This window comes from Diorhabda carinulata, chromosome 6, assembly GCF_026250575.1.
Source record: "Diorhabda carinulata isolate Delta chromosome 6, icDioCari1.1, whole genome shotgun sequence".
In the NCBI taxonomy this organism is placed as follows: domain Eukaryota; kingdom Metazoa; phylum Arthropoda; class Insecta; order Coleoptera; family Chrysomelidae; genus Diorhabda; species Diorhabda carinulata.
Window position 1 is genome coordinate 3,174,257 of NC_079465.1, and position 26,464 is coordinate 3,200,720.

Sequence of the window (26,464 nt, forward strand, 5' to 3'; positions counted from 1 at the left end):
ATGGATTAGTGTTTATGTGTATTGTACATTGAGTAATCAAGTAAGTAATAATACCTTTTTTCCATTCTATCTTCTTTTTTAACTCACATTATTTTAAAGTTTTCTCTTTGTATGATTTACTCAATCACAAATCACTTTTCTGGTTTGTTTCAATATTTTTTGTACTGAGTTTCAATCAATGTTGCCAGTGCTACTTAGGTACTTTATGTATATAAGCATGTGGCATACAATTTAATTTTTGTAGGTTATGTTTTCCTATTAAATTATTAACGAAGAAATCAGCAGTTCCAAATTTTTGATTGTTACAGTTTAGGTCAATATAAAAAGATCTAAATTTAAATTTTTTATTACTGATTCGAATAAATTTGTTTATCGCTAAATACCAACTTATCGCTAGCTTTGAAATGCTCAAATACAACAATATGATTATCACCTTCATGCAAAAACGGCGCTGGTAGATACAAAGTTTGTTGAGGACCTAACATAAAATACTTTCTAACAGGAAAACCGTTTACTATAACCAGACCTTTAACCCATTCTCTCATATCGATATACGTATCTCTTATATCCGTTCCAAGACTTAAAGTTGCTCCGTATAAAGCAGGACCTACTTTCGAATCAACTGATTTCCAGGAGGAAAGATTGTCGTTCCACTGTTTTTTGAATTCCAGAGGTACGATCTTCCAGTTTAAGACTTGTTTATCGTTGAAATAAACATCCCCTACAATTATTTTTAACAATTTTTCAAAAATAGAATCTAGTAGCAGATATTTAGTTATGAAGCACTGTAATAGCTTAAATTTCGATAAAAAGAATGATAGTACGACTGCTATTCGCTGATAGCAACAATTATTAATCTGTGTACAGGATCGGTGGACTGAGAAGGAACGTTTCAACGAATGGAACTGAAATTGTTATTAATAATAAGAATAGAGATGGAAGATGACACTTTTAAGTATATTATATGATCAACAAACTGAAAGAATACGATCGGAAGAAGTAGAAGTTGCGAATGAAGAAGCGTTGGGTGTCAAAAGTTATTCTAGATTAACAGAAATCCGTCTAAAATGGTTTCTTACCTTGCCACAATCCTTTCAACGTTCGGTTATACTGGAAAATGGTGCCGCCGTTCATCCTTCCCCATTCCTCTACAATTATATCAACCGTAGCATCTTGAATTGCTTCTCGATTTATAATTAAAGTGGAATTTTCCAATCTCCAATATCCGAAACCGTCTAAATCTGCAGAAGATTCTAGCGCGGGTGAAACTAAAACACCATTAACCAAAACCACGACGGTATCACAGACGTGTCCTCCAATTTTCAAGACAGTTCCGGCTTCCAAATCTATATTTTCCTTACGATAAACTATATACCCGTAACTTTGACCGGAATTCGAGTTTATGTCGAGCATCTCCATCGCCGTTACGTTCTCGCTTTCTAACACCATCGGCGGTTCGTTGGCGATAACGTCGCCAAGTTTGATTTGGCGATTGATGGCGATGTTCTGATAAGCAATACGAGCAAGTATTTCCGGAGGTGTTGGTAGACGGGTTTTTATAGGATTATAAACAGACAAAATGTTTCGAACGTCGAAAAATTTCTGTCTATAATCGCCCGCTTCGTCTAAAGGCGCGTCATAATCGTAACTGGTAGTCATTGGAAGGAACCCGGAGTTATCTAATAGCTCGTTACCTAGAAAAGAATAAAAGACACTAAGAAGCGTAGAAATCATGTAGCCGACTTCATTATTGTAGTTTGGCACGAAGACTTTTTATTCGAAGAAAGGAAACAAGGAAGAACAACGCTGTTTAGTCTGGAACCTATTAATCGTTGTCTACCATGTCTATAGACAAACCAGTGTGGCCACGGCCTCCGTATTTTTGTTTTGTCGTAGAAATAGAGCAACGTATTGTTGTGAAATTGAAAACTGCTGCTGAAACTAATAATTTATTGAAACCAGTGTATAGTGATGGTGTTGAAGACGATTCACGTTTGTGCAAAACTTTTGCGTACAATCCTCACATTTGAACAACGAGAAACTCGCGAAATTATTTGTTTTGACACTTTGAATGCGATTGAAAATGACTCAAACTTATTAGAAAAGGTAACGAATCGAATCTGAATTGAAAGGAACAAGCTTTGAGTCCGTTGAAGCCGTGAAAGAAAAAGCGACGCGCGTTTTGGAAGGAACTGACATAAAACGACTTTCCGCACCTTTTTGAACAATGGAAGCTTCGCATGGAGCGATGTAGGGATAGAGAAGGGGTTTATATAAGAGAACGATATGGAATAAGGCAATTATAGAGGTTTGTAACAAGGGTGAATTCGTGGAAACAATGGGTTGTGTACAGTGGTGTTTTTCAAGCAACCACCGCCATCTCTAGGTCAGACCAGGGACCATTCTCGTACCTTTATCGACTAGAAAGCCGGAGTGCTGACTTTACAACACAATAAAATGAAAATTTGCGCCCGAAATTCCCAAGTTTCAGACCACTTCATTCGCTCGCGCGTACGCAGAGGGTTTCGGAAAAGATTCAAATCGATACCTGCCACTTTCAAAGATCGACCTTGTGATTTATAGCATAGCAAAACAGACTCTGTCACGTCCGGTTACAATTGTAGCTTCGATTACGTTTTACTGAAGAGCGTTCACACGTAGTCTCGTACCGTTGCACAGTTTGGGAGGATCGAGATTTCGTAACAACATTATCGGTGTTCCAAACTTTAGACTAAGTCTATGTGCCGGGAAACCTGGAGGATTGAGCGTGTTTGCATTATCAACTTGTAACACAGAATCCATAGATCGAAACTCCATGCATTCTCCATCAAATGAATTTAATCCTTTTCAAAGAAATCAAAAAGACATTTCCAAAAACGGAGAAATTAGTTTTTAGATATTCACACGGTACCCATTTCTAAAAAAGAATCGCTTTGATATCTCATTTCGTCATGAAGATTTGCTCGAATTTTGTTTGTTAGGTATTTGTACGAAGAATGTTTTAGTGCAAAAACGAAGTCGATATTTCAATTAGCGGCCGAGAAAAACGAAAAAATCGTTTTACACCTTTCGAAATCGAAATTTCAATGTCTCTATCTTTAATAGCCTCGGCTGGACGTTGATGAATGAATAAATCCGTCAGTCAGGACATCCTCTGTTATAAATATAGAGATAAGTCTGCTCGCGAAATAGTTTCAACGGAGATTCATGGATGGGGCTTCTGTCAGTCTCGCTAATCAACTACTCGGCTTAAACAGACGCCAAATACGACTAAAGATTCCATTTTTAACCAAGCTGATAACTCGAGAGCCTAATTGGCGTTCAATTCAAGTATTTTGTAATAGAAGAAGCAGAAAGATCAAAGGAAATAAACCCGACAGTCGCAATTAATCAGAGGAGAAAGTTGTAGCTGGAAAGGAACACTAGTTATTAGTCTTACTTAGTATAGCTCCGTTTCCGAAACCAAAATTACAACCACCATGGAACATATAGATATTGACAGAAGCCGGATATTTGACGATAGCTTCATAAACACTCTTCACATATTCAGGAGTTCTAGTTTGATGTTTATTTGTCCAATAATCGTACCATCCAATCCAAAATTCCATCACCATTAAAGGTCTAAAAATACCGTTGTCTCTTATAAACACACCGGCAAATATTCGTCGTACGTTACTTATCGGGTTGTAGCTGCTTTAGTTTATTAAAATACGGTTCCGGTGAATCCCCGAAATTAGCCGTTTGAAGAAGTACGCCAGGTAAAGTACCAGAATCTCCACGTCCGATTGGATTGTCCGAAGTTACCAGCAGCTCAACAATACCATTATCTAAATATAATTGCCGAAGTATTTCTAAATAATTTCGAGACGGAGCGAAATTTTGATAACCTGTATATCCGTATTCATTTTCTATTTGAAACGCTATAATTGGACCTCCTTTCGTGAACTGATACTTCGCCAGAATCGGTAAAAGTACATTGTAGTATCTGTAAAATAAAACACTCGTTGTTGTCAGTCGACGTGTTAATAATAAATTCGTACGCACCTGGAAACGTATTTGATATAATTTGCTTCGTCGGTTCTAAAGCCCATTGGTTTTTCCCGTAACAACCAACTGGGAAACGCCGCAAAATTATATTCGGCGCTTATAAACGGTCCGGGTCTCAAAATAACGAACAAATCTTCACTCTGCGCCAATTGAAGGAATTCCTCGATATACAAGAAGTCTTGCATTTCAGAACCCCCTCCGCCAAAATCATAACTACCGTTTTGGTATTCGTGTAAATTCCAAGGAATGTACGTTTCGACTGTGTTCAAACCAGCGGAACGAACTTGGGCTAATCTAGTTTTCCAATACGCCCTTGGATTGCGAAAGTAATGAACGGAACCACTGTAGATGAAGATGGGTTTTTCATTGAGAAAGAAATGTGTTTCGTTAGTTGATATTCCTAAGATAAAACGAAACTTACAAGTTATGCAACCTATTATACGTCTTCGTAATGATAGTTGTTCACATTCTTGATTTAATTATTTACGTAGGTCTGAGGACTTTTAACAAAAAAAAATATAATTTTTGCTAAAATAAACCTAATTCTCATTTTTTATTTACAATATACAATTGAATACCAAGTAATTAATACTAACAGTTATGCAACCCATTATACGTCTTCGTAATGATAGTTGCTCACATTCTTGATTTAATTATTTACCAAAACATACCTGACAGCCTAAAAATGTTTAATATTCATAGTTTCTACGTAGGTCTGAGGACTTTTAACAAAAAAAAATATAATTTTTGCTAAAATAAACCTAATTCTCATTTTTTATTTACAATATACAATTGAATACCAAGTAATTAATACTAACAGTTATGCAACCCATTATACGTCTTCGTAATGATAGTTGCTCACATTCTTGATTTAATTATTTACCAAAACATACCTGACAGCCTAAAAATGTTTAATATTCATAGTTTCTAGGTAGGTCTGAGGACTTTTAACAAAAAAAAATTTAATTTTTGCTAAAATAAACCTAATTCTCATTTTTTATTTACAATATACAATTGAATACGAAGTAATTAATAGTAAAAGTTATGCAACCTATTATACGTCTTTGTAATGATAGTTGCTCACATTCTTGATTTAATTATTTACCAAAACATACCTGACAGCCTAAAAATGTTAATATTCATAGTTTCTACGTAGGTCTGAGGACTTTTAACAAAAAAAAAAATAAAATTTTTGCTAAAATAAACCTAATTCTCATTTTTTATTTACAATATACAATTGAATACGAAGTACTTAATACTAAAAGTTATGCAACCCATTATACGTCTTTGTAATACTGGTTGCTCATGCTGCTAGAATTTACTTGTCTAAATGTTTTGATTATAACTAATTATATTATCCATTGCATGGAAAACTAAGCATTTATCAGTGGCATGTCGAGTAATAATAATTGTACTGAAGTTTTTATCACGTAAAAAAACGAAATAAATTACTATTGAATTATTAAATAAACGAAATAAAAATTATTAAAATGGGAATTAAAAATAATATATTTCAAATTTAGTGTAAAAACTCACCCGAAACTATGCCTGAAGATGTGTAATATTCATAGTTTGTTGGTAGATCCGTAGATCCTAAGCAATTCACGAACAATATAAAAATCAGTAACATATTTCGATTCGATCAAAATTATAATTCACCCGAGATTCATATATATATATATATATATATATATATATATATATATATATATATATATATATATATATAAATATATATATATATATATATATATATTTCCTATTCTGATTTTATAGTCTGAGAGCTAGATTTTTTTTATTTATACATATTTTCATTACATTTTCTTAATTATATAATTAATTTTTCACATAACGATGATCAACTTCAACATTTTGGTGGAATTGTTTTGTATATATTTTTCATATCAATAAAAGATGCCATTTGATCGTGATTCTTTCTATTGTACGTCAATCAGGTTGTGAACTGATCGCTTTTAAACGTTTGGAACCATAGATAAATATATTACAATTAGAGTCAAATGGTGATGAGATTGTACAAAGTTTTGGTAATTTTAATTTCAACGTTCGATATATCGTTACAAAGATATGGTGACTAATATAATATAAATTCATATATTATGAATTAGCAGTAACTCGAGCTTACTACAAATCAATGATAATAAATAATACTATAAGTTACCTTACTATTTTATAGTCCAAATATTAAGTATCATATTTTTTTACTTCATTATCTTAAATGATAATCGCCGTTAGCAACAAATCAATTTATATGTAAATAAAAGAAATATGTAATTGTACAAAATTCAAAATAACTCCGCCTATGTGTCACAGCCAATGTCAATTAACCACTTTTTTTACATATATTTAGTAAGATAATAAAATTATAGATTTTTTTAAGTTTTTTAACGGTTTCTGGTAGGTCTTTTCATAAATTTATGCTAATTTGAATCAATATTGTTAACCTAAAAAATAATCCGATAAAGGACTTCTTGAAAATGTCTTCTTTATTGACGCTATCAGAAAATATGTTATAATATACCCATGTATATCTAAGTCGAGCCCCTTATATAACGCCTGTGTATAAAACCAAAACAGTGAGTCGGAAATCTTGAGAGGTCGGAGTTCAGTGTAGTGCTCAGACACAAGTTGCAGGCCGATGTTCTTTTACTAAATCTTTTCTTGATACAATGACCTCTACTATACATCATCGTTGCTTATATACGTATTTATAGAAAAAAAATCATAATAATTGCAAATCGTAGAAAAGTAAACATATCCACTATAATGAAGTATGTAGATTGCTCTATTTTGGTGGTGTTCATTGGTAAGTATAGTTTATAATACAATTTTATACTTTATTCTTTCATATTTTATTCTTTTTTCGTTCCCCACGTTGTATCGTAGGGAATTATCATTTTATCTATGAGTTAATCTCGTTGGTATGCAGAATTTGAACTTTGACTAAAAAGTGTTGACAATTATACACAATTGCGCCAAAAATGCAGTGCGCAAGGTCGTCAAAAAACGACACGTGATGTACTACGACATTGAAAAATTATTGTTCTTAAAAAAATTCATCGTCTGTTAATTGTGATATAAGATCTATATCAAATCAATAAATTCTATAATGTAATGTCATCAATACTAAATATTTCACTCAATACTAAACATTTTATTGTTTTAATGACTTTGAGGTTATATAAACTAATACACACAATATCGAAAATAAGATATTATACATATTTTCAAGCTTTAAAATCTCCTTGAATGAAAATAAAAGCATATTTTCAATTCATAAGGGTATAAAAAATTTTCATCCCAAAATCTCCACCTAATTCACTGTCCATTACTAATTTTTATATTTTGGGGAAATATTCATCGCTATTAATCGTCATAGTACCGCCACTGGTAGAATTATCCCTGTATTAGATATCCAGAACTGTGAAAAGTATGTTTTTTCATTTGACCTCCCTGTATATAGGATAAGAACATATTTACTTTTAAAACGTTTTGAAATAAACTGATATTTTAGTTAAAACCTTAATATTTAATCTTGCAATGACTTTGCAAATTTCGTTATTGGTTACTTTGCAAAAATTGTAGCATCATGTGGTACCAAAAAAATTATATATATATACTCTATACATACAAACATAATAAATAATTGTTTGTCAATCTTATCGTATTTAGCAAGAGCTATTATAATTAAAAACATTAAGGACGAGAAAAAAATAGAGAGATAAGATTATTTGTATTATTGAATAGATTATTCTAATCAAAATAAACGTTTTTATCACTACCGTATATTTTTTTGATATTGTTTGGCTGATGTTATTGCGAGTTTGCAGTATAAAAAAAGATTATCTTTACTCCAAAGTGTGTGAAATAGCTAGAATTTGTATTGGCAATTATTTTTTATTTAATTGAAAGTACTTTTTCACTTTTATATCTCATATTAAATGTATTGTAATAAGATTCAGATACAAAAAACGTCAATACGTCAATATCATAGAAAAATGATTTCGTGTAGAGGTAAAACAACAAATAGTTCCATCTATTATTTGAACAGAATATAATTTAACAAAGCACTAAATTAAATACTTTCGATAGTAAATATTAAGCAGCTAAATATACATATTAAACGATAATACATACTATCTTTTTGTTTATATAAAAATATTAACTAAAATATATAAATTGAAATGTGGTAATACAACACCTCGGTATCGGAGACGAGAATGATATTTAGAATAATTTTGATGACGTCATTATTATTGTTCAATGTGAAAGTGACATAGCAAGTTTATTAGAGGCGTGTAGCTTATTATTGTTTTTAAGTTTTAATTATATTTTGAAAATAAAAACAAAAAGATAATTTTATGATATATAGTACTCATAAAGACGCGATAATAAAATAAATTAGTAACTAAGCTCGAATTGAAAATAAATGCTTGACTAGTTTGTTGGTTATTTCTAGAGAAACAACGCGAAAAAACTTCCAAATCTGATTATACTATTGAAGTTTATCAGATTCAGTTTTATCTATGGAAATTGCACGTTCACAAAATTGAATAAAAAGTAAATAAAGGAGCAATAGACAAACAATGGTTTTTTACGTATGGATGGATGGCAGTATCGCTTTACCATAGGCGTACTATATAAAAATGAATCACTAGCATATAAAAAATGAACATAATCAGAAAAAAATTTAATCTTGTGTTTTAAAGATTCTATTAACACAAGTATTGATTTGACATATTGATTTAGATATGTTCCATGTTGGTTTTAATGAATTGTTCGTTCTAAAACTACCCCGAAGCTGTTCGAGGTAATTATTTCGAGTATGAAACGTACAAAAAAATATTTTGTTTCAGTTGATTTGCTGGCTACAACAGGGGATTTGGGTTTGTCATGGACCTCTCCGGTATATCCGAAATTATATTCTAATAATTCATTAATAAATCCTCTACATAGAAGAATAACGGATAGTGAAGATGCGTGGTTAGGTTCCTGGTTGAATTTCGGTGCTATCTTAGGCCCCGTGTTGTTCGGGTACATATCGGAAACGTTCGGAAGAAAAGTTGGGTTATTAGCTATAGCAGTACCACACGTGGTGGCATTTTTAACGTTCGCTTTCGCCCACAACATTTACCTTTATTATGTCGGGAGGTTTTTGGGAGGAGTATCTTTAGGAGGAGGTTATTGTTTATACGTAATTTACATAGCGGAAATTTCGAAAGATTCTAATAGAGGAAAAATGTCGTTGACGACGAATACGTTTTGTGCGTTAGGAAACTTTCTACCGCTGGTGATAGGTCCGTTTACATCGATGCGCGTTTTCAATTTAATCTTAGCTTGTTTACCAATGACTTTTTTAATATTGTTTAGTATAATAGCTCCCGAAAGTCCGTACTATTTAGTAAGCGTTAAGAAAGAAAAAGAGGCGGAAGAAGCTTTAATGTACTTAAGATCGGCGGACGCAGCTGGTGTAGCCGAAGAACTAGACAATATCAAATCTTTTATCAAAATGGACGGTAGAGGTCACTTCACCGATATATTTAACAACAAAATTTTAAGAAAATCTTTTTTATTGTGTCTTGTTTTAATAGCTTCTCAAGATTTGTCCGGATTTTGCGCTATAACTTATCATTTACAAACAATATTCGAAATTTCTGGTACGAAATTGAATCCGGAATTAGCGACAATCGTAGTAGGCGTGGCTTTATTATTATCCAGTGTGACAGCTCCGTCTTTAGTCGATAAAGTAGGTAGGAAACCGCTAATTGTAGTTTCCTGCTTCGGTATGTTTGTAGCTTTGAATTTGCTAGCGGGGTTCTTTTATTTCCACGACAAAAATATTAATACGAAACCGATGTTTTGGATACCGATACTAAGTTTAATGATTTATATAATATTTTTCAACGTCGGAATATGTACTGTCCCTTGGGTACTGATGTCTGAATTGTTTCCTAATAATTTGAGACAGATGACCACCGCTGCCGCTTCTACTTTCGGTTGGATAACCTCTTTTATTATAGCAAACAGTTTCAACGATATGACTTCGATGATGGGACAATCTGGTACTTTCTGGTTTTTCTCATCGATGTCCATTTTGTGCGCCACCATTACTATTTGCTATTTACCGGAAACGAAAGGTAAAACTTTCATTCAAATTCAAGTTATGTTGTCAGCATTGCCAAACAAAAATATAGGTTAAGAATCTCGATATACAGTATGTCGCAATTAAGATGTTGTTTTTTTGTTACTCAGATTTGAATTCTAAAATGATAATAAAGATAATAACAGTTGAAACATAAAAAACTTTTTTGCATTTTTAAGGTTAGGTCACTACTAATTAACCTCCCGAATGGTTCAATCGCCTTCTATTCACCATTACCTACTGTCCTCCCCCTGTGTCGGTTCAACTACGGGACATCCTGTATAGTTATATTTTCTTCTTAAATGCAACACACTGTATAAATCAAATCTAATTATCAAATTGCTTTCCACTTTTCTTTTATATTTAATGAAATTGAATGCTACTAAAATTGACATTCATATTCACAGTTTTAAGGACTAAGATGATAACATAACCCATGATTTTTTTTTCATTTTCTACGTCTGCCGAAACGGCAGTATAAAATAGAATTTACATCAATAAAAAACAATCTACGACGTCTAAAACATTTTATAGGAGACTTTCAGTACTTACTTTAAGACTGATACGTGTAAATTTTCCAATTTCCTCGATAAATATTTTTCTAATTTACCTTGTGTACGTTAAATCAAATTTGTTGGCAATGACAGCTGATTCTATATTGTGGTTATGCAACAGACTTTACTCAGTATAACGTTTTGCTGCAACTTCTGCTAAGCTCGACAATGTTTAAATATATATTTTTTTATATTTTGTAGCATTATATATTTATATAAAGCCTTCGAAAATGTATTTGTAAAAACAATTATCGATAAAATTGAGAATGATTTTTCAAATAAAAGCAGATTTTTATAATAATCTTGAATACATTATTACTAAATTTATCAAACATTCATATCTTTTATAAATAATATACGCCTGTGCGTTAGTAAATTGTGGAAAATTTGTTTATTGTCATAACAAACTCGTTGCCTGTTTTTTATGAAAGGTTGTGATAAGTTTATATTTATTATTAAAAATTCACGTAGTAGTAAATGATATGTTTTATAAAATGCCCTTTATTTTACCCTATTCATAAAATAAATTGCCGTAAAGCACATGAATACTTTGTTTAGATCTTTTCATCTCAATAGGGGGCGTGACGTCACGGCCGTCATATTGTTATAATTCACTTTCCAACAAAGTTTCCGAGGTAGTGTATGTTCTTCAAAGTTCCTAATTCGTTTACTGTTGTATAAGATGGTAATGCGTTTTGTATCAGAAGGTATTTTTATGCAAAATTTATCAAAGAAGATACGAACAAATCACTAAACATATACCCATACGATTGTCAACGCAGTTGAAACTTTGTTTGGAAAGTGATCCCTGATCCTGACCTGATCTAACAATGGCGTCAACACTCCTGTAGTCTATTTTCATTTTCATATACTTATTACCGTAATTGATGCATTTTTAGATCTTTTATTATATATAGAGATTATATTGTTGAATACTCGGTAATTTATTGTTATAAACAATTTTAACTTAATGTAACAATAATACATTTATTTGTAATGCTAGTTGCCTATATTGTTAAATAACTGCTGTTAGGTATTTCTATGATCCTTGTCTTGTCAAAAAAGGAAAGTTTCCAGATTAAAAATGACATAATGTCAGCATCAATGTTTTTGTTAAAGAGAAGTTTTTGTAATAATATAAAAAACAAATAAAATACGTCATTTTGTCTGAATTATATCACTTATTATTTTTGCATTAAGAACAAAATGAAAACTAAATAAACAATATAAATCGACATATATTCCCATACACACAGTTTGTACTGTGTTTGTAAATTCAAAAAACTCAATTTGATTAATAATTCAAATAAAAAAATGCTTGTGAGACGTGTAAAATGTGTTGTCTATACAGATGTCCTCTGTTAAGATGGGATATTGGCACTGATAGATTGTGGTATTTCATTGAAATATTATATATTTACCATTGAAAACTGCTTCTATTGTTTATTGTTCCAATTTGTAAACGAATGCTGTGTGACTTGTACAATGACGTCATGTGTCCCTTGGTCGTATTGGTCTCTCGCGGATGATTTCAAAAACTTACCGGTAGGTATAAGTGAGGTTATGTGTAATATTCATTATTATTTTTTATATAATCACAATTTGTAGTGTTACTTTTCATATCAACAAAAATTTCGTTCAAAATACCCAAAATCATTTAATATCGATGATTTTTCTTAGTTTATATACTTTTCCACACACATGTGATGTATTTCTAAGGATACATATCATATGAAAACTATCATTTTCGTATGTGATCGTTATTTATTTGTACTTTTTCGTTCAAATATTCAAGTTATAATAGAAGTAAAACTCAATGTAAATATTTTATTAACTATATATTTTGTAACAATACAATTATAAACAATATATCTATAGCCTATAATCTAACATTATATACAGTATGTCCGACTAGAAAGTTGAATGAAATCACAAAATTACAATGAATTTTGAACTTTTTTGATATTCAAATGAAAACTTGGGTCTAACCTTTTAGATTTGCATACTGTATTTTAAATTTTTTTTCAACAAATACGTCAATTAAATTGCTACATGCAATAAATTAGTAATAAATATAGGTCTTAGTGTAAAAATATATTATATTAAAGAAAACAATGGATTGAATTGTGGGAAATATGCAAACATTGAATAACATTACGAATTTTCGCATTTAATTTTCAATTATAAAATTCCCTAAATTTTCAACAATTCTGACAATAAGATAACACGAAAAAGTTGTGAAAACAAAAATAAACTGTCACATGCGACGTATATTAATAGTTTATAAGAGAAATTTTTATAAATGAATCAACAAAATTGTGAAATAAAATTAAAACTAAATCGAAGAACTTGCAGTATGCTCTACTTAAGTTCTGAAAGACAGCTTCCAAGTAAAGTGCTTGTAAACCTTAGAAATAATAAATGTTACATATTTCTATAAAGACTCATACTATGTAGTTTGTTATTCAAAACTTGTCCTACCATAGATTAGTCTCGCTAGATACACATCGCCTTTTAAATTTAAATATAACGCTTTGAAACCCAGAATTTGTGCCACCTTTCTCCAATTTGTTATTTGGGGTACAGAAACGGTCAAATGTAAATTTTATTTGAGTATCTGATATATTAAAAAGTACCATCATATGGCAATAAAAACAAATCTTGTCAACAAAATGGCTCTTATCAAAATTTTACTCAAAAATAAGCTTTGCTATTCGAACTGGTTAGACCAATGTATATAGGAAGTGTCGGTAGGGCTCGAATACAAATTAAGGTATTCTGGGTAAAAATTTCCACTTAATCTGGCACTAGAAAACCCCTAACATGTTTTTCAAATATTTACATCAATTATTTTCAATATTAAATTTGAAAAATTCATTTCCCATGTGATATAGTTCAGTGGATTGATTAGAAGAAATCACCAATAAACCGGTTATTTGATTTGATTCTTTTTTACTAGAAAATATGTTAATCAAATTCCTAATACCGGTGTGTACCTTGTGAGTATTTAAATCTAAGGTACTATACAACAAAACCTTAGGAATACTTATTGAGACACTCCATTGCATACACAAGAAAAAATCTCTCAAAGTGCTTAAATTACCAACTGCTTCTATAAAAATTTTGCCTTCAAGGAAGCAAGTAAGATCTTCGTGAAGTAGTCAAATTAGATATAGCGGGCGGGGATACCTTAACTGGTACATCTGGTTTCTTTTTTGGATTTGGTGATACCAGATTTCCTACATGTGTTAATATCCAATGGGACATTTTAAGGAGAGCGATATGTGCACTATATTGAAGTACAAGAGCTCCAAATCCTTTGTACAAACCACAAACTCCTTCATTTAACAAACAACTTTCATAACAATCTAATGCACCTGAATAGTTTGTTAATATTGGTAATACTGAACTCCCTGTATCTAAATTGTCAATGATAGTACGGGTACCTTGTAGATGGATTCTATGAATAACTGTTTCGAATGGATAAAAAAGAATATCGGTGCTAATAGTAGCAACTAAAGAAGCCGTTAGTTGTATGTCTTGTATTTCAGAATTGTATGGGTCTTTAGGTAGTGCCCCACTTTCTTCATATTTAGCCTTAGATCTTGCAACTAAGATCTTAACTGTTATTCCTTTAACCATCATAGAGAACATATATTTAGCTAGACCTAGGGTAATTGTAGGTATAATGAGAGCCCATATGGGTAACATTCTCCCATTAGTTGGTGAGCCCCAGTGTAACAATCTCATTAAACCTTCTCTAAAAACATCTAAAATGCCTGGTTTTTCACTAGCTATTTCACTTTGGACAGTTTCTACGAATGAAGCTGAATAAAATGGGGTTACTGTAGCTAAACTGACACATTTTAACATAGTATGCTGTAAAAAGTGCTTAAGACTACTATTTGAGGATATTTCTTTTGGCCATGGTGTTACCTTTGAAACGACATCTTCTACTCCAAGAGAAATTCCTTTCACTAACAACACTGAACCTACACCTTTCCACAAAGTAGTAATACCTTGATGCTGATACAATCTCCAAACTGCAGGTAAAAGGGTAAATGGTTGTAAATGATATTTACGTGCATTTTGGTGAACTTGACATTGTCTTCTAAGGACGACAAAGGGATGACTGAGTAAATTTTCAGCTAAAAGGCTAATGAAAGTAACACCGGAACCGATATATCTTTTAACTTTAATATCCTCTGCATGAATGTAGTTATTATAATCTGGAAATGGCTCTTGTTTGGGAAGAAAATCGTCGTTAATTGGTAGTCTTCTAATTAAATCTGGGTTATTGTAGAAATTATCATCTTTATTGTAGTGTGAATACGTAAAAGTATTACTTCTATCCATTTTACTAGATTTGAATGTTTACACCTCTCATAAAAAACTGCAATTGAAATATCACATTATATATGATTAGATAATAATATGTCTAAATAAATCTATAAACATTGAATTATTTTCTAATTATTAACTTACTTTGTACATATATTTGGAGAAATCAAAATATGTTTTACAACTTGTAGGTTATGTAAAAGCCATTTGTATATTTACCGAATTGCAATTGACAGTTTTAATATGTCAAAACAGCTGTTAATTGATCATTTCTATGATTATGTTCATAACTTTAAATTGAAAAATTATATAAACATTTAATTATTTCGAAAGAATTTCTAAAAATTGAAAATCCGCTGTAATATATTATTGGTTTATAGTCGCATTCTAAAACCAGTCGAACTTTTTTGATAATAGTCCATAAATTTGTAATTCAATATTTGGCAAATTGCACTTTTAATAAATAAAAGTGATTCGCTATTTATAAAAGTCTCTGTCGCATACTACGCCACTTGATAAACGCATATTTTCAAGATCGGGGAGCGCATAACTTTTATCTTAACGAGCGCGTCTAAAAGCTTGTTTGTATTGGTAGTACTGCGGCAACAATTTTGATATCACCTGTCATTTATTGATAATTTGTCAACATTGAAATGAAAGTAGAAAAACATTAATTCTACACATTGCATTCAAAGCAAAAGGTTCTTTTCATTGTAAATTTCATGATATAACATTTTTTGTGAAAATTCCATTTGAAAGATGAGGTAAGTACATCCGATCATCTACTGACTTTCTTTTCTTAGATTGAAACATATTCTAGTGGTCCGCGTATGGGAATGCAACAATTAAATGGAAATACTCGTAGACCTCCACAGGTCAATCGTTTGAACTCCAATGATAGAAATGTCCATACACAACACGAAGAACTTATAAGATACATTCACGATTCTTGGAGTAAAATTGAAATGGACCGAAGTTCTACACCTACCATGTACTATCAAGATGAAACCAATCAACGTTTAAAAGACTTTCAGCCTTTCGATTTAGAGGGATATTGGGGTAGGAGAAAGCTTCAAAATATGAATACTAATAAGCATCAACAATCATAGCATTTTTATTTTGGTGTTTTTAGTTCTCGTGTGATTAATACTATTGTTTAGTAAAAAATGTCCCTTTTTTGAAATTAATTCAGTGTATTTTGTGAGCTACATGCTGAAAAATTGTAAAGAAAACCACATTTTGTATTTAAGAAGGCTGCTAAATGTGTTTTTAAACTATAGTTTGTAAGTACTTTGCAGTTTAAGTATAAATAGGGCATTGTAAGTAAGCTAACGGTAGATATGCACTTTATATCTTTATTTTTGATTATTTTATTATTCTATTCTATCTATAGATTAGATAACTTCTGTAGATTTTCAATTTTTGACTAGACTTTACATTGTATGTTCATTCTTTTATGAGTTTACAAAAGATTATATAAAACTAATCAGTTCACAAAAGCAATAATCATTTTGTGAAGTTTACATAATTAAATACTGTATTTTGTATCTATATTTGGTTTTATTTTCCATTTATTGATCTGTTTAAATATTTGAATAGGGCAAATACTATCTATGATTTTTTTATAAAGATGAAATTATAAAATACTTACCCTTAAATAATTATTTATTCATTTTATCTTAAAATTATACTAAATAGAGAAATTCGTTTGAACAAAATATCATTTTATTATGTCCAAGGTAGAAAATTACAAAACATAACAGTACCTATAAAAAAATAACAGTCGAAAAATAGTTTTATTAATCTTTTTCTGCCGTTTATCCAATAGAAAGCACAATACCAATAAAATAAAGGTGATGCAGAACAAATCATTCTTGTAAATACCTGTACATGTATGAAGAGAAGGCAGAATACTGATAAAAATAAAGCATGTATCACAAATACATTTAAACTAAAATTAAAAAACTTATTTGCACAATTTGTTCTATTGTTCACATTAACTTCTTTTAAATTAAATAAGTTAGAAAAATTGCTAATATTAATTTTAATATGTCTGATTGAATTATGAATAACGATATACAAAGATGGAAAAGCTAATAAAAAATTTGGTATTTGTTTCAACTGGTAATATTGTAAAAATCCTACATTCCAATAATGATCTTGTACATAGGAATAAGCTAAAGGAATTTTCGAATAACACCATGTCTGATTGAATATTTTGAATTGTCCCGGCAAAACCAAATTATTTTCAGATGCATATAGAATGATTTCTTTAGGTAAGTCTAATTCAAAATCACGACAAAATTTTTGAAAACAATAAATTTGGTACAATGCGAAAGGTAGTACACATACTAAAATTGATATAGAAAAAATACAAATAAACTTCAAAATATACATAAACCTATCAACTGAATTTTTGGGAAAATAAGTAAGAAATATACAGGTAATTGTATAAATCAAAAAACCTATATTTAATAATCCGTTTGATCTCACTATAGTACTTAAGCTGATAAAAAATAGTACACTTGTATCATTATAATGGAAGTTACTGTTTGATTGAGAATATTTCTGAAGTAATATAGTACATCTATAAATTGTTTCTAAAGTTAAGTAGCAAAAAAAAGATTCACTATAAGGAGCACTGAAAAATATTGAGGCCGGATTAAATATGAACAGGATTGTAGTCTTATAGGCAATATCTTCATTAAAATAAACTTTAGTGAGCTTATATAACAATTTCACTGATAAACATAAAAACACGATATTTAATAAAGTGAAAGTTATAATTAAAGACGTATCTATTGTTGCACCATAAAACAAGAGCTCACATATATTTACAATCGTCCTAGATAAGTAGGGATAAAGCGGAAAGAAGGCTAACGTATTTTCGTACGTATATCCATATTTTGCAATGTGCATGAAGTATTCAGCGTCCCATCTGATAAATCCTTTTAATATGTAATTTACCGACAAGAAAACATACGTTTCATTATGTTGTGGTGATCTCAGGTACTGGAATACTTTGGCATCATGATCTGGAATTATTAGATTGCTAAGGAATTGCAGGAATATTACGAATAATCTGCTAAATATTGCAAGACGAATTAACTTATTTTCATTCATAACAGGTTATATGATAAACATATTTAGTAGTTCAAAAATATCTTTAGACTTAAAATGACAAATGACGGTTACTTTGGTATACTAAATACAGGAATAGGATCCACCAATATTATTTTGTAGTTCTATGGTATAATCTACTAGAGTGAAAGTGCTAGTTTTACGATGTTACCCGAACGTAGTACTGTAAGGAATAAGAAATAATTTAAGCAATTTTTCGCGAACGCAATGTTTTAGCTGGTTAGTTTCGTCATAATGGAACAATCGATTCTTTTTCGAAGTATGATTTATACAGGGTAGGTAATAAAACACGAAGTTTCTAATGTTATTCTTTTTATTGTTTTTATGGCTATAGACCGCTTTCACTCACATACTGTTTATATAAAAAGTAGCAGTTAGCAAAAAAAGAAAAGAAATATTTATAATGATGCCAAACAGTATGGACTGAAAAAGTTCATAAAATCACAAAACACAGACGTACTAAGCGTCCCAAATAAAAATATTTTCATGGTCTACCAATCAAATAAAAATGAATAAATAAAATTTTTGATCAAAATAAATGTTGTAGAGAAAGTTTGGTATAATTGTACTAATTAGACGTGAAAACAATTTTTTTGGGACATTAGGTACGTCGATTGCTAATAAGGCATCTCAATCGTTCTCTTATACATTTAGGCAAATCTAAAAGCACGACATTCCTTTTTTGATCAGCCTTTTGCAAACGGCCGAAACGAAAAAAAAATAGAAATAGTCAACAAAATAAATGTTTAACATTCGAATAACAAATAATAGCGAATTTGTCACGAAACAATCTATACAGGTAGTTAAGTAACAACACTCGGTATTATATCTAGACACATTTGAATTGTTTTCTTCCATCTTTTGCATCTACTATTGCCATTTTGTCATATGTTATAAGGTTTCTACTTAACGTACGTGTGTACTAGGCTTTAGTTTTTTTGTATTCTCCTCATCGAATAATAATAATAATAAAAAAAAAACATTTCAAATTTGTCTAGAACCAAGTGGCGATTAAGTATATATACAAATTAGGTTCTAAGCATATCTACAATAAAATAAATTACCAGTTTATACATTGAACGTAACGAGATATAAAACGAGAGAAAATCGATTTTTCATTCGATTATAATATAATTGTTTCGTTTTTATCCCGGAACGTTCTGTAAACTTATTTTGTCCGTTAATGGCACAATAAGAGAGAGTATTCTACAATGTTTTTTTTTCGTGGCTACTTTGGTAAACTTATTCATATATCACAGTTTTTTTGGCGATGTACAAAAGATTTTTTTCTACCACTAAAATTTTATTCATTTTAATTTTATTCTGTTAAATACTTGGCCTAAAATAATTATTAGGTTCATCAGTTTTGTAGTAGGCCTTGAAATTGACAGAAATACATTACAAGGTATTAGAAGACTGTCATCGTTCAAGTGTTACGTCATTTATTTTTATTATTATAGTCCAGTCTATAGAGGTAATTATGAAATTTCAAAAATTAAGGCAAAGCTAAGAATTTTTTAAAATTTATTTAGATAATTTTTTCTTCAATTTTAATAATCTCCTATAATAATTGTTTACCACTCTGAAGCCATTTTTTTAACGAGTATTATGGACCAAAAGAAAAATAATATTTTTGCAGATACTCTTCAAATTTCGGCCCCCTTGTGCCCCAAAAGACAAATTAGTACATATGTAAAAGGTATGTATAATGTTTCATTTCGAAACATTTTTTATTGTTTAAATAATGTTTTGATGTGTTCCCTTGGCCTAGTATAGAGCCGTCCTGGTCCCATGCCTCGCCAATTAAAAATATGGTTAGGCGATATCGACGACCAACTTACGTGGAATGTCAAATTCTGTAACCCATCGGAATTTCACATCATTGGAATAAGCAGTGTGGTTTTTTCCTTTTGTTTGTTTGTCTGAATACCAATTCGATTTTCCGACTATTAACCTCGTCTGCAAAGAAAAATAATCGATTCTTAATGTACGTTACCTACAGTTAGGGATATAGGGGCGAGTGGGAATCGGGACAAAATATATTTGTTATCCACCACCACCGTATCTTTTAGTCTATTCTAAAAGTACGTCGAAACATTGCTCGTAGGTACATTGGGTAAGTTTAACAGGACTAAAATTTAGCATTAGAATATTTTTTTTACTTGTATATTACCAAAATTGTCTATTACATTCTACATTTGAAATATTGCTTTGCTTTCTGTCCATCAAGCACTCTCTTGAGGTCTGAGTTTAGGAAAAAGTCACTGGGTTCTAAATCTGAGGAATACGGTAGATGCGGAAACAATTCAAAGTCGATTTCCTGCAATGGTGTCAACGTTTTTATTTATTTGTGACACAAAACTTTTTCATTTCTTCAAATAGAGTCATTTTCCTTTTGAAACTGTTCCGATACATATTTTCTAGTCCTTCACTGGTTAATATGAGGCTCGAAGGACCAGATAGTGTAATTTCAAGTCAAACACAAGTATAGAGGAATAAGAAGAAGGTTTAGACTTGATAGATGAATAAATCAAGTAAGGTATTATGTATGATTTTCATAATTAACATTTTTTTTATTAAATTAATAATAAAAAATGGTTCAAATCAGAGGTATGGTGGAGTCTTTTTGGATCCTGGTCACTAAACTGTCCTGTATTAAGTTCTATGGTTTTTAGAAATATTTTATAATAAATATAATTAACAAAAATTATTTCTCATCTAGTAAAAATCCTGTAGCTGTTGAAAAAAAAAATTGTTTTTGATTTTATTCCTAAGCGTCCCACTTGCATTATATTTATTTTGAATGAAACCTCGGCCAAGTATTTGTTTGACGTTCGTCTAGTTTTTTCGCTAGAAATGAATCTTCGTATGATTAACCAATTTTTAGGATTAACTTTGTGGATTTTGTTTGTTTTCTGAATATTGGATTGGCGTAAAGCCAACGGTGTAATGTTGGCCAGCGCCACCGTTACCTATTATTTGGCAAATGGCTTTTAAACAATTATTCACTAGCGACGTTGCCAGCTTTCGTATCAAATTGAAAGATCCTTCGAAACGAATAACAAAATAAAACACCCATCGATGATGTTTTCGAAAGTAGAAATAGAAACGAGATTTTCAAAAATTTATTGTCAGCATCATCATTTTTTTTGTTGTTGTAGCTAGAAGGCTATTGAGTCCAAACTAGAGTTGAACTAGAAACAAACTCTAGAGAGACTAGCCAACAGACACCGAATAACCCCAATGTGGCTACCAGCCTTCCATGGTATATCAGTTAATAAAGAAGAAGAAAAATCTACCAAAGAGAAGCAACAACATCTTATTTTGGACTGGAGCCCTACTATGACCTCATAAGGTGCCATATCAGCAACAAAATGTACGTATAGGTGAAGAATTAGATGAAGTTTCACTGGGAAAACAATTTACGCTTAAGACAATTCCAAAAAATTCATAACCATATCAGTAAGATGTCCAGAAATAGTATAAACTGGTGGTTAGTCTTCTGATTGGTAAAATAAAAACTAAGGGCGACAAAGACACGCACAGGAAGACAGCTACAGATGCCCTTTTCATTTCAGCAGAAGCATCAAGTATATTGAAGGAGTAGTACTAAAAAAATAGCCTCCTTTTGGAGAATTCTACGGGTTTTGGAGAAAGAACAATGTATAGGTGGCTACCATGATATATCAGGCAATAATGAAGTAAAATTTTTGCCGAAAAGGGACAACAACACCATATTTGGATGAACGTATGGGTGGAGAATCAGATGGAATTTTGTTGTAAAAACATTCTGGACCTAAATAATTCAAAACATTCATAATTATATCAGTCAAGAAACATTTCGAAAAATCCAAAAACGACATTAAACTGGCGATCAGTCTTTCGACAGGTCAGATACCACCCTAATAATCACATTATCTGGTCCTTCGAGCCGTCCACTGGTTAAAATGAGGCTCGAAGGACCAGATAGTGTGAATGTAAATCAAGGACAAGTATATGATAGTAGGAAGACGGTTTAAACTAAATAAATGAATAAATAAAGTAGAAATTGAACTATGAAAAGAAAAATAACCTTCTTTGAGTGAATTCTATGTATTTTAGAGGTGGAATAATTATATGCAAATAATATTTTTTCATAAATAAATGCAGAACTAAACTGAAACGACTCCCCAAACAATCTAATCAACTATTGGAACCGTTGATGATTTTAAGACACTACATCAATACTCAAAATCACATTATCTGGTCCTTCGAGCCGTCCACTGGTTAAAATGAGGCTCGAAGGACCAGATAGTGTGAATGTAAGTAAGGACAAGTATATGATAGTAAGAAGACGGTTTAAACTAAATAAATGAATAAATAAAGTAGAAATTGAACTATGAAAAGAAAAATAAGCTCATTTGAGCGAATTCTATGTATTTTAGAGGTGGAATAATTATATGCAAATAATATTTTTTCATAAATAAATGCAGAACTAAACTGAAACGACTCCCCAAACAATCTAATCAACTATTGGAACCTTTGGTGATATTCAAACACAACATCAATACTCAAAATCACATTATCTGGTCCTTCGAGCCGTCCACTGGTTAAAATGAGGCTCGAAGGACCAGATAGTGTGAATGTAAGTAAGGACAAGTATATGATAGTAAGAAGACGGTTTAAACTAAATAAATGAATAAATAAAGTAGAAATTGAACTATGAAAAGAAAAATAAGCTCATTTGAGCGAATTCTATGTATTTTAGAGGTGGAATAATTATATGCAAATAATATTTTTTCATAAATAAATGCAGAACTAAACTGAAACGACTCCCCAAACAATCTAATCAACTATTGGAACCTTTGGTGATATTCAAACACAACATCAATACTCATAATCACATTATCTGGTCCTTCGAGCCGTCCACTGGTTAAAATGAGGCTCGAAGGACCAGATAGTGTGAATGTAAGTCAAGGACAAGTATAAGATAGTAGGAAGACGGTTTAAACTAAATAAATGAATAAATAAAGTAGAAATTGAACTATGAGAAGAAAAATAAGCTCATTTGAGCGAATTCTATGTATTTTAGAGGTGGAATAATTATATGCAAATAATATTTTTTCATAAATAAATGCAGAACTAAACTGAAACGACTCCCCAAACAATCTAATCAACTACTGGAACCGTTGATGATTTTAAGACACTACATCAATACTCATAATCACATTATCTGGTCCTTCGAGCCGTCCACTGGTTAAAATGAGGCTCGAAGGACCAGATAGTGTGAATGTAAGTCAAGGACAAGTATAAGGTAGTGAGTTTAGACTAAATAGACGATTAAATTGAATAAAAATCGAAGAAAAAGTATAAAAATAATTGTAATTTACCTAAACACTGCGTCGACAGTCACACACACGACCAATCCTTCGGTCGATTACGCCGCGTAATCGATTTTATCCCAGGATAACGACGCCGTCAAATCGGCCGGCGATCTGAATTCCTCCAAATTGAAAGGATCGAAAGGATCTTGAGCTATACCCAACAACGGATCGTATCCGCCGAGATCCGGTTCCTGTGATGAGAAAGCGGCGTTATTCGTACCGTCGTAGACGTTTTCTTGAGGAAGTAGCGATTCTAACCAATCGTCTGTATCCATGGCGATGTCTTCGTGGGTATTATCGTTGGAGAAATTATTGTTTTCTTGTTGATTTTGACAACTGGAAGAGAAAAAAAATCGGATCAGTCGGAATTATTATCTCGTGGCGATAACGATAAATTACTCACCCTCCCAATTCCATCAATTGACTAAAATCGATGTTTTCTATATTATCCAAAGCTTCCAGTAGATCCGAAGGGTCTATTCCCAAAGTGGCTTCCGGTCCTTCGGGATCCAGATTAGTACTATTGTGATTGTCGTCTAAATTTTGAGCGGGATACACCGGTTCGGTCGATTTGGTACCGGCGGAATTAGGGGTAAGAGGATCGTTCGCCGCACTAGGCGGTAATTCTCCGTTTTTTATTAATATTTCCAAAACGTCGTCGACTATTTGACTCTTAATGTGATTCTTTTTGTTCATCTGTTTGGTAGCTTCGTTGTATTGAGGCGGGGGCGGTTTGGGCGCCGCTTCTACCAATTCTATTTTCACCTCTTTGGGAATGTTATCCTCAACGTATTCCGTTTTTATTTCCGGCGCAGCTATTATCGGAGTTACTATTGAGTTTAAGAAGGCGTTGCTTCTGTTCTGACCGTTGAGGACTTTGGTTTTGCCTTGTAACAGTTGATTGAACATTAGAGCTGCCTCGGCGGTGTTGAGGATCAGACCTCCGGTGATATTTTTTTGATTTTGTAAATTGATTTGTTGTTGAAGCCTGAAACGATCGTAAAATTAAAACGATTAGGATACAAATAAATTGATTTTACCTTTGTTGTTCCTCGTTGGCGGTTTGTCTGGCTTGGAGTGCCTGCAAATGTTTCATCTGTAATATGAAATTCTGTTGTTGCTGTTGTTGTTGTTGTAACTGTTGTTGTTGTTGTTGCTGTAATCTTTGTTGTTGTTGTCTGGCTTGTAAATGTTTTTGTAAGGCGATCATTTGAGCTTTCGGTTCAGTTCTGGTGGCGGCTTGGAGTTTTAATTGGGATAGCGTCAATTCCCTTTGGAGTTCTTCGATTTGTCTTTGTTGTTCTCTTACTATATCATCGTGTTCCTGAAAAATAAGTTTTTTTTTTTATATATATTACGATCCAAACGATTCAAACTACTTCTCCTTACATTAGTTTTTTGCGGTGGATTTTCTAGCGCTTGTTGGATCTTGTATTGCAAAAATTGTTCTTGTATCGGTTGCGGAGAAGGGCTCATCGGATCCAGATCCATTTGCTCTGGTTTTTCGTCTCTTATACTCTCTTGGGGGGAATCTATGTTTTGATATACGGGAGAATTATGGGATTGATCCATACTGGCGTTGCTGTGAATTGAGGAGTCTATGGAAGGCGGATTTTGATTGATAATATCGTTAGAACCGGTAAAAGGTTTAAGTCTTTCGATTAATTGTGGTTTAGAGCCAGATACTGGTAAACTACGACGTTTTAATTCTGCTTTCAAGTCGCTAACTTTCATGTCTTCTAATCTGCCGGTTATTCTGGATGGCGTCGATGATTCCGATGAGGTGGAAGGAGCCGGTGATGGTTGTTGAATATTAATATGATTATTATTGTTAGTTTCAGAAGGAGAAGAAGACTTTTGGGAAGCCGGCAAGATAATTTGTGGATATTTATGTTGAAGTTGTAATTGAAATTGCAGAAGGAGCGTCTGTTGCTTCAACAATAGATCGTAAGAACTTTCTTCCGGTGAAGTATTGTTGTTGGTAGTTTTGTGCGCGCTCGGCGGACCTTTGTATTCGTGGAATTTTATAGTACGCGTTTTGGGAATCGATTTCGTTTTGGATTTTTTTCTATTTTTATCTTTAACGGAATCGTTTCGAACCGGTGATTGTACGGCGCGCGTTATTAAAGACATTGGAGGAGGCGGTGGAGGAGCTGGCGTCGCCGGTTGCGACATTATTGGACTAGCAACACTAGATAAAGGACTTAAAGTAGACGTGGAAGATACCAGAGACGCGGGAGATGACGCCGATGCTTGGGAAAGTAGAGGCGCGGCTACGGATCGACACAAATCCGCGAATAAAACTTCGTTATTGTCTTTTTTCAATATGGGACTAGAAGAAGTTACGGCGACTGTTTCGGTTGGTTGCATCAAAGATACTACGATGCCGGCCGATTTCGCGGCGGTTTCTAAAACATCGGATGGACCGGGACTCACTCGGTTATCGCCTTCGGAACTTTGGGAATCTTCTTCGGGATTGATGTAGTTTGAGGGTAATTGCGGTCTGTGAAGTTGTCCTTCGCTGGTCGCTTTGTAGGGTATCCTACCGGTTTTTACGGCTTCTTCGATCGGTTCTTCGGTGTGAAGAATATTTTTTTGGATGAGCTCCAAAGGTCCGGGTCTATGGGATAATTGGTCGTTTAAATGATCGGCCAATTTAGCTTTTTTCAACATCCTTTGCCGTTCCGCCAAACTCGGATCTACGTGACTCGGATCAACTTCTAATATATGACGCCTTTCCAATTCTTGGCGAGGCGGTCTTTGCTGTATTTTCGCTTTTAGCATATCGCCAGTTTTCGCCCTTTCCAACTGACGACGCTGACCGTGATAAGCGGCCGGCGTTTTATGAGCTACAAGAA

At 32.2% G+C, this 26,464-nt stretch overlaps 6 protein-coding genes across 9 annotated transcripts in view; 2 read left to right on the top strand and 4 right to left on the bottom strand.

Moving 5' to 3' along the window:
- Positions 1 to 330: 330 nt before the first annotated feature.
- Positions 331 to 5,739, bottom strand: LOC130895382 (beta-galactosidase-1-like protein 3). The gene is made up of 6 exons (XM_057802630.1): positions 5,584 to 5,739; positions 4,045 to 4,447; positions 3,677 to 3,985; positions 3,440 to 3,621; positions 1,080 to 1,694; positions 331 to 721 (listed from the first exon to the last, which is right to left on the bottom strand). The coding sequence occupies exons 1-6, from the start codon at positions 5,675 to 5,677 to the stop codon at positions 348 to 350; spliced, it is 1,977 nt and encodes a 658-aa protein (XP_057658613.1). The 5' UTR covers positions 5,678 to 5,739; the 3' UTR covers positions 331 to 347.
- Positions 5,740 to 6,391: 652 nt separating this feature from the next.
- LOC130895385 (facilitated trehalose transporter Tret1-like) lies at positions 6,392 to 11,256 on the top strand. Its single transcript, XM_057802634.1, has 2 exons — positions 6,392 to 6,871; positions 8,922 to 11,256. The coding sequence occupies exons 1-2, from the start codon at positions 6,832 to 6,834 to the stop codon at positions 10,262 to 10,264; spliced, it is 1,383 nt and encodes a 460-aa protein (XP_057658617.1). The 5' UTR covers positions 6,392 to 6,831; the 3' UTR covers positions 10,265 to 11,256.
- Positions 11,257 to 12,584: 1,328 nt separating this feature from the next.
- On the bottom strand, positions 12,585 to 15,715 carry LOC130895387 (mitochondrial outer membrane protein SLC25A46-like). The gene is made up of 2 exons (XM_057802635.1): positions 15,247 to 15,715; positions 12,585 to 15,154 (listed from the first exon to the last, which is right to left on the bottom strand). The coding sequence occupies exon 2, from the start codon at positions 15,115 to 15,117 to the stop codon at positions 13,891 to 13,893; it is 1,227 nt and encodes a 408-aa protein (XP_057658618.1). The 5' UTR covers positions 15,118 to 15,154; positions 15,247 to 15,715; the 3' UTR covers positions 12,585 to 13,890.
- LOC130895388 (MAPK regulated corepressor interacting protein 2) lies at positions 15,693 to 16,649 on the top strand. The gene is made up of 2 exons (XM_057802636.1): positions 15,693 to 15,866; positions 15,923 to 16,649. Exons 1-2 carry the CDS (start codon positions 15,862 to 15,864, stop codon positions 16,209 to 16,211), a joined length of 294 nt encoding a protein of 97 aa, XP_057658619.1. The 5' UTR covers positions 15,693 to 15,861; the 3' UTR covers positions 16,212 to 16,649.
- A 156-nt stretch (positions 16,650 to 16,805) lies between these two features.
- On the bottom strand, positions 16,806 to 18,291 carry LOC130895384 (GPI mannosyltransferase 2). Its single transcript, XM_057802633.1, has one exon. It carries the CDS (start codon positions 18,223 to 18,225, stop codon positions 16,831 to 16,833), a length of 1,395 nt encoding a protein of 464 aa, XP_057658616.1. The 5' UTR covers positions 18,226 to 18,291; the 3' UTR covers positions 16,806 to 16,830.
- Positions 18,292 to 18,521: 230 nt separating this feature from the next.
- LOC130894712 (myocardin-related transcription factor B-like) overlaps positions 18,522 to 26,464 on the bottom strand; it is a 62,998-nt gene continuing 55,055 nt past the window's right edge. For 3 of the 4 annotated variants that reach the window (XM_057801665.1, XM_057801667.1, XM_057801666.1), the window contains exons 4-8: positions 24,996 to 26,455; positions 24,647 to 24,930; positions 24,010 to 24,594; positions 23,613 to 23,942; positions 18,541 to 20,202 (exon numbers count right to left, since the gene is read on the bottom strand). In XM_057801665.1, the coding sequence (XP_057657648.1) occupies positions 23,660 to 23,942; positions 24,010 to 24,594; positions 24,647 to 24,930; positions 24,996 to 26,455 (2,612 nt within the window). In that variant the 3' untranslated portion in view covers positions 18,541 to 20,202; positions 23,613 to 23,659. Of the gene's footprint in view, positions 20,203 to 23,612; positions 23,943 to 24,009; positions 24,595 to 24,646; positions 24,931 to 24,995; positions 26,456 to 26,464 lie in introns of all 4 variants that reach the window. The other variant, XM_057801663.1, reaches the window with a different exon arrangement.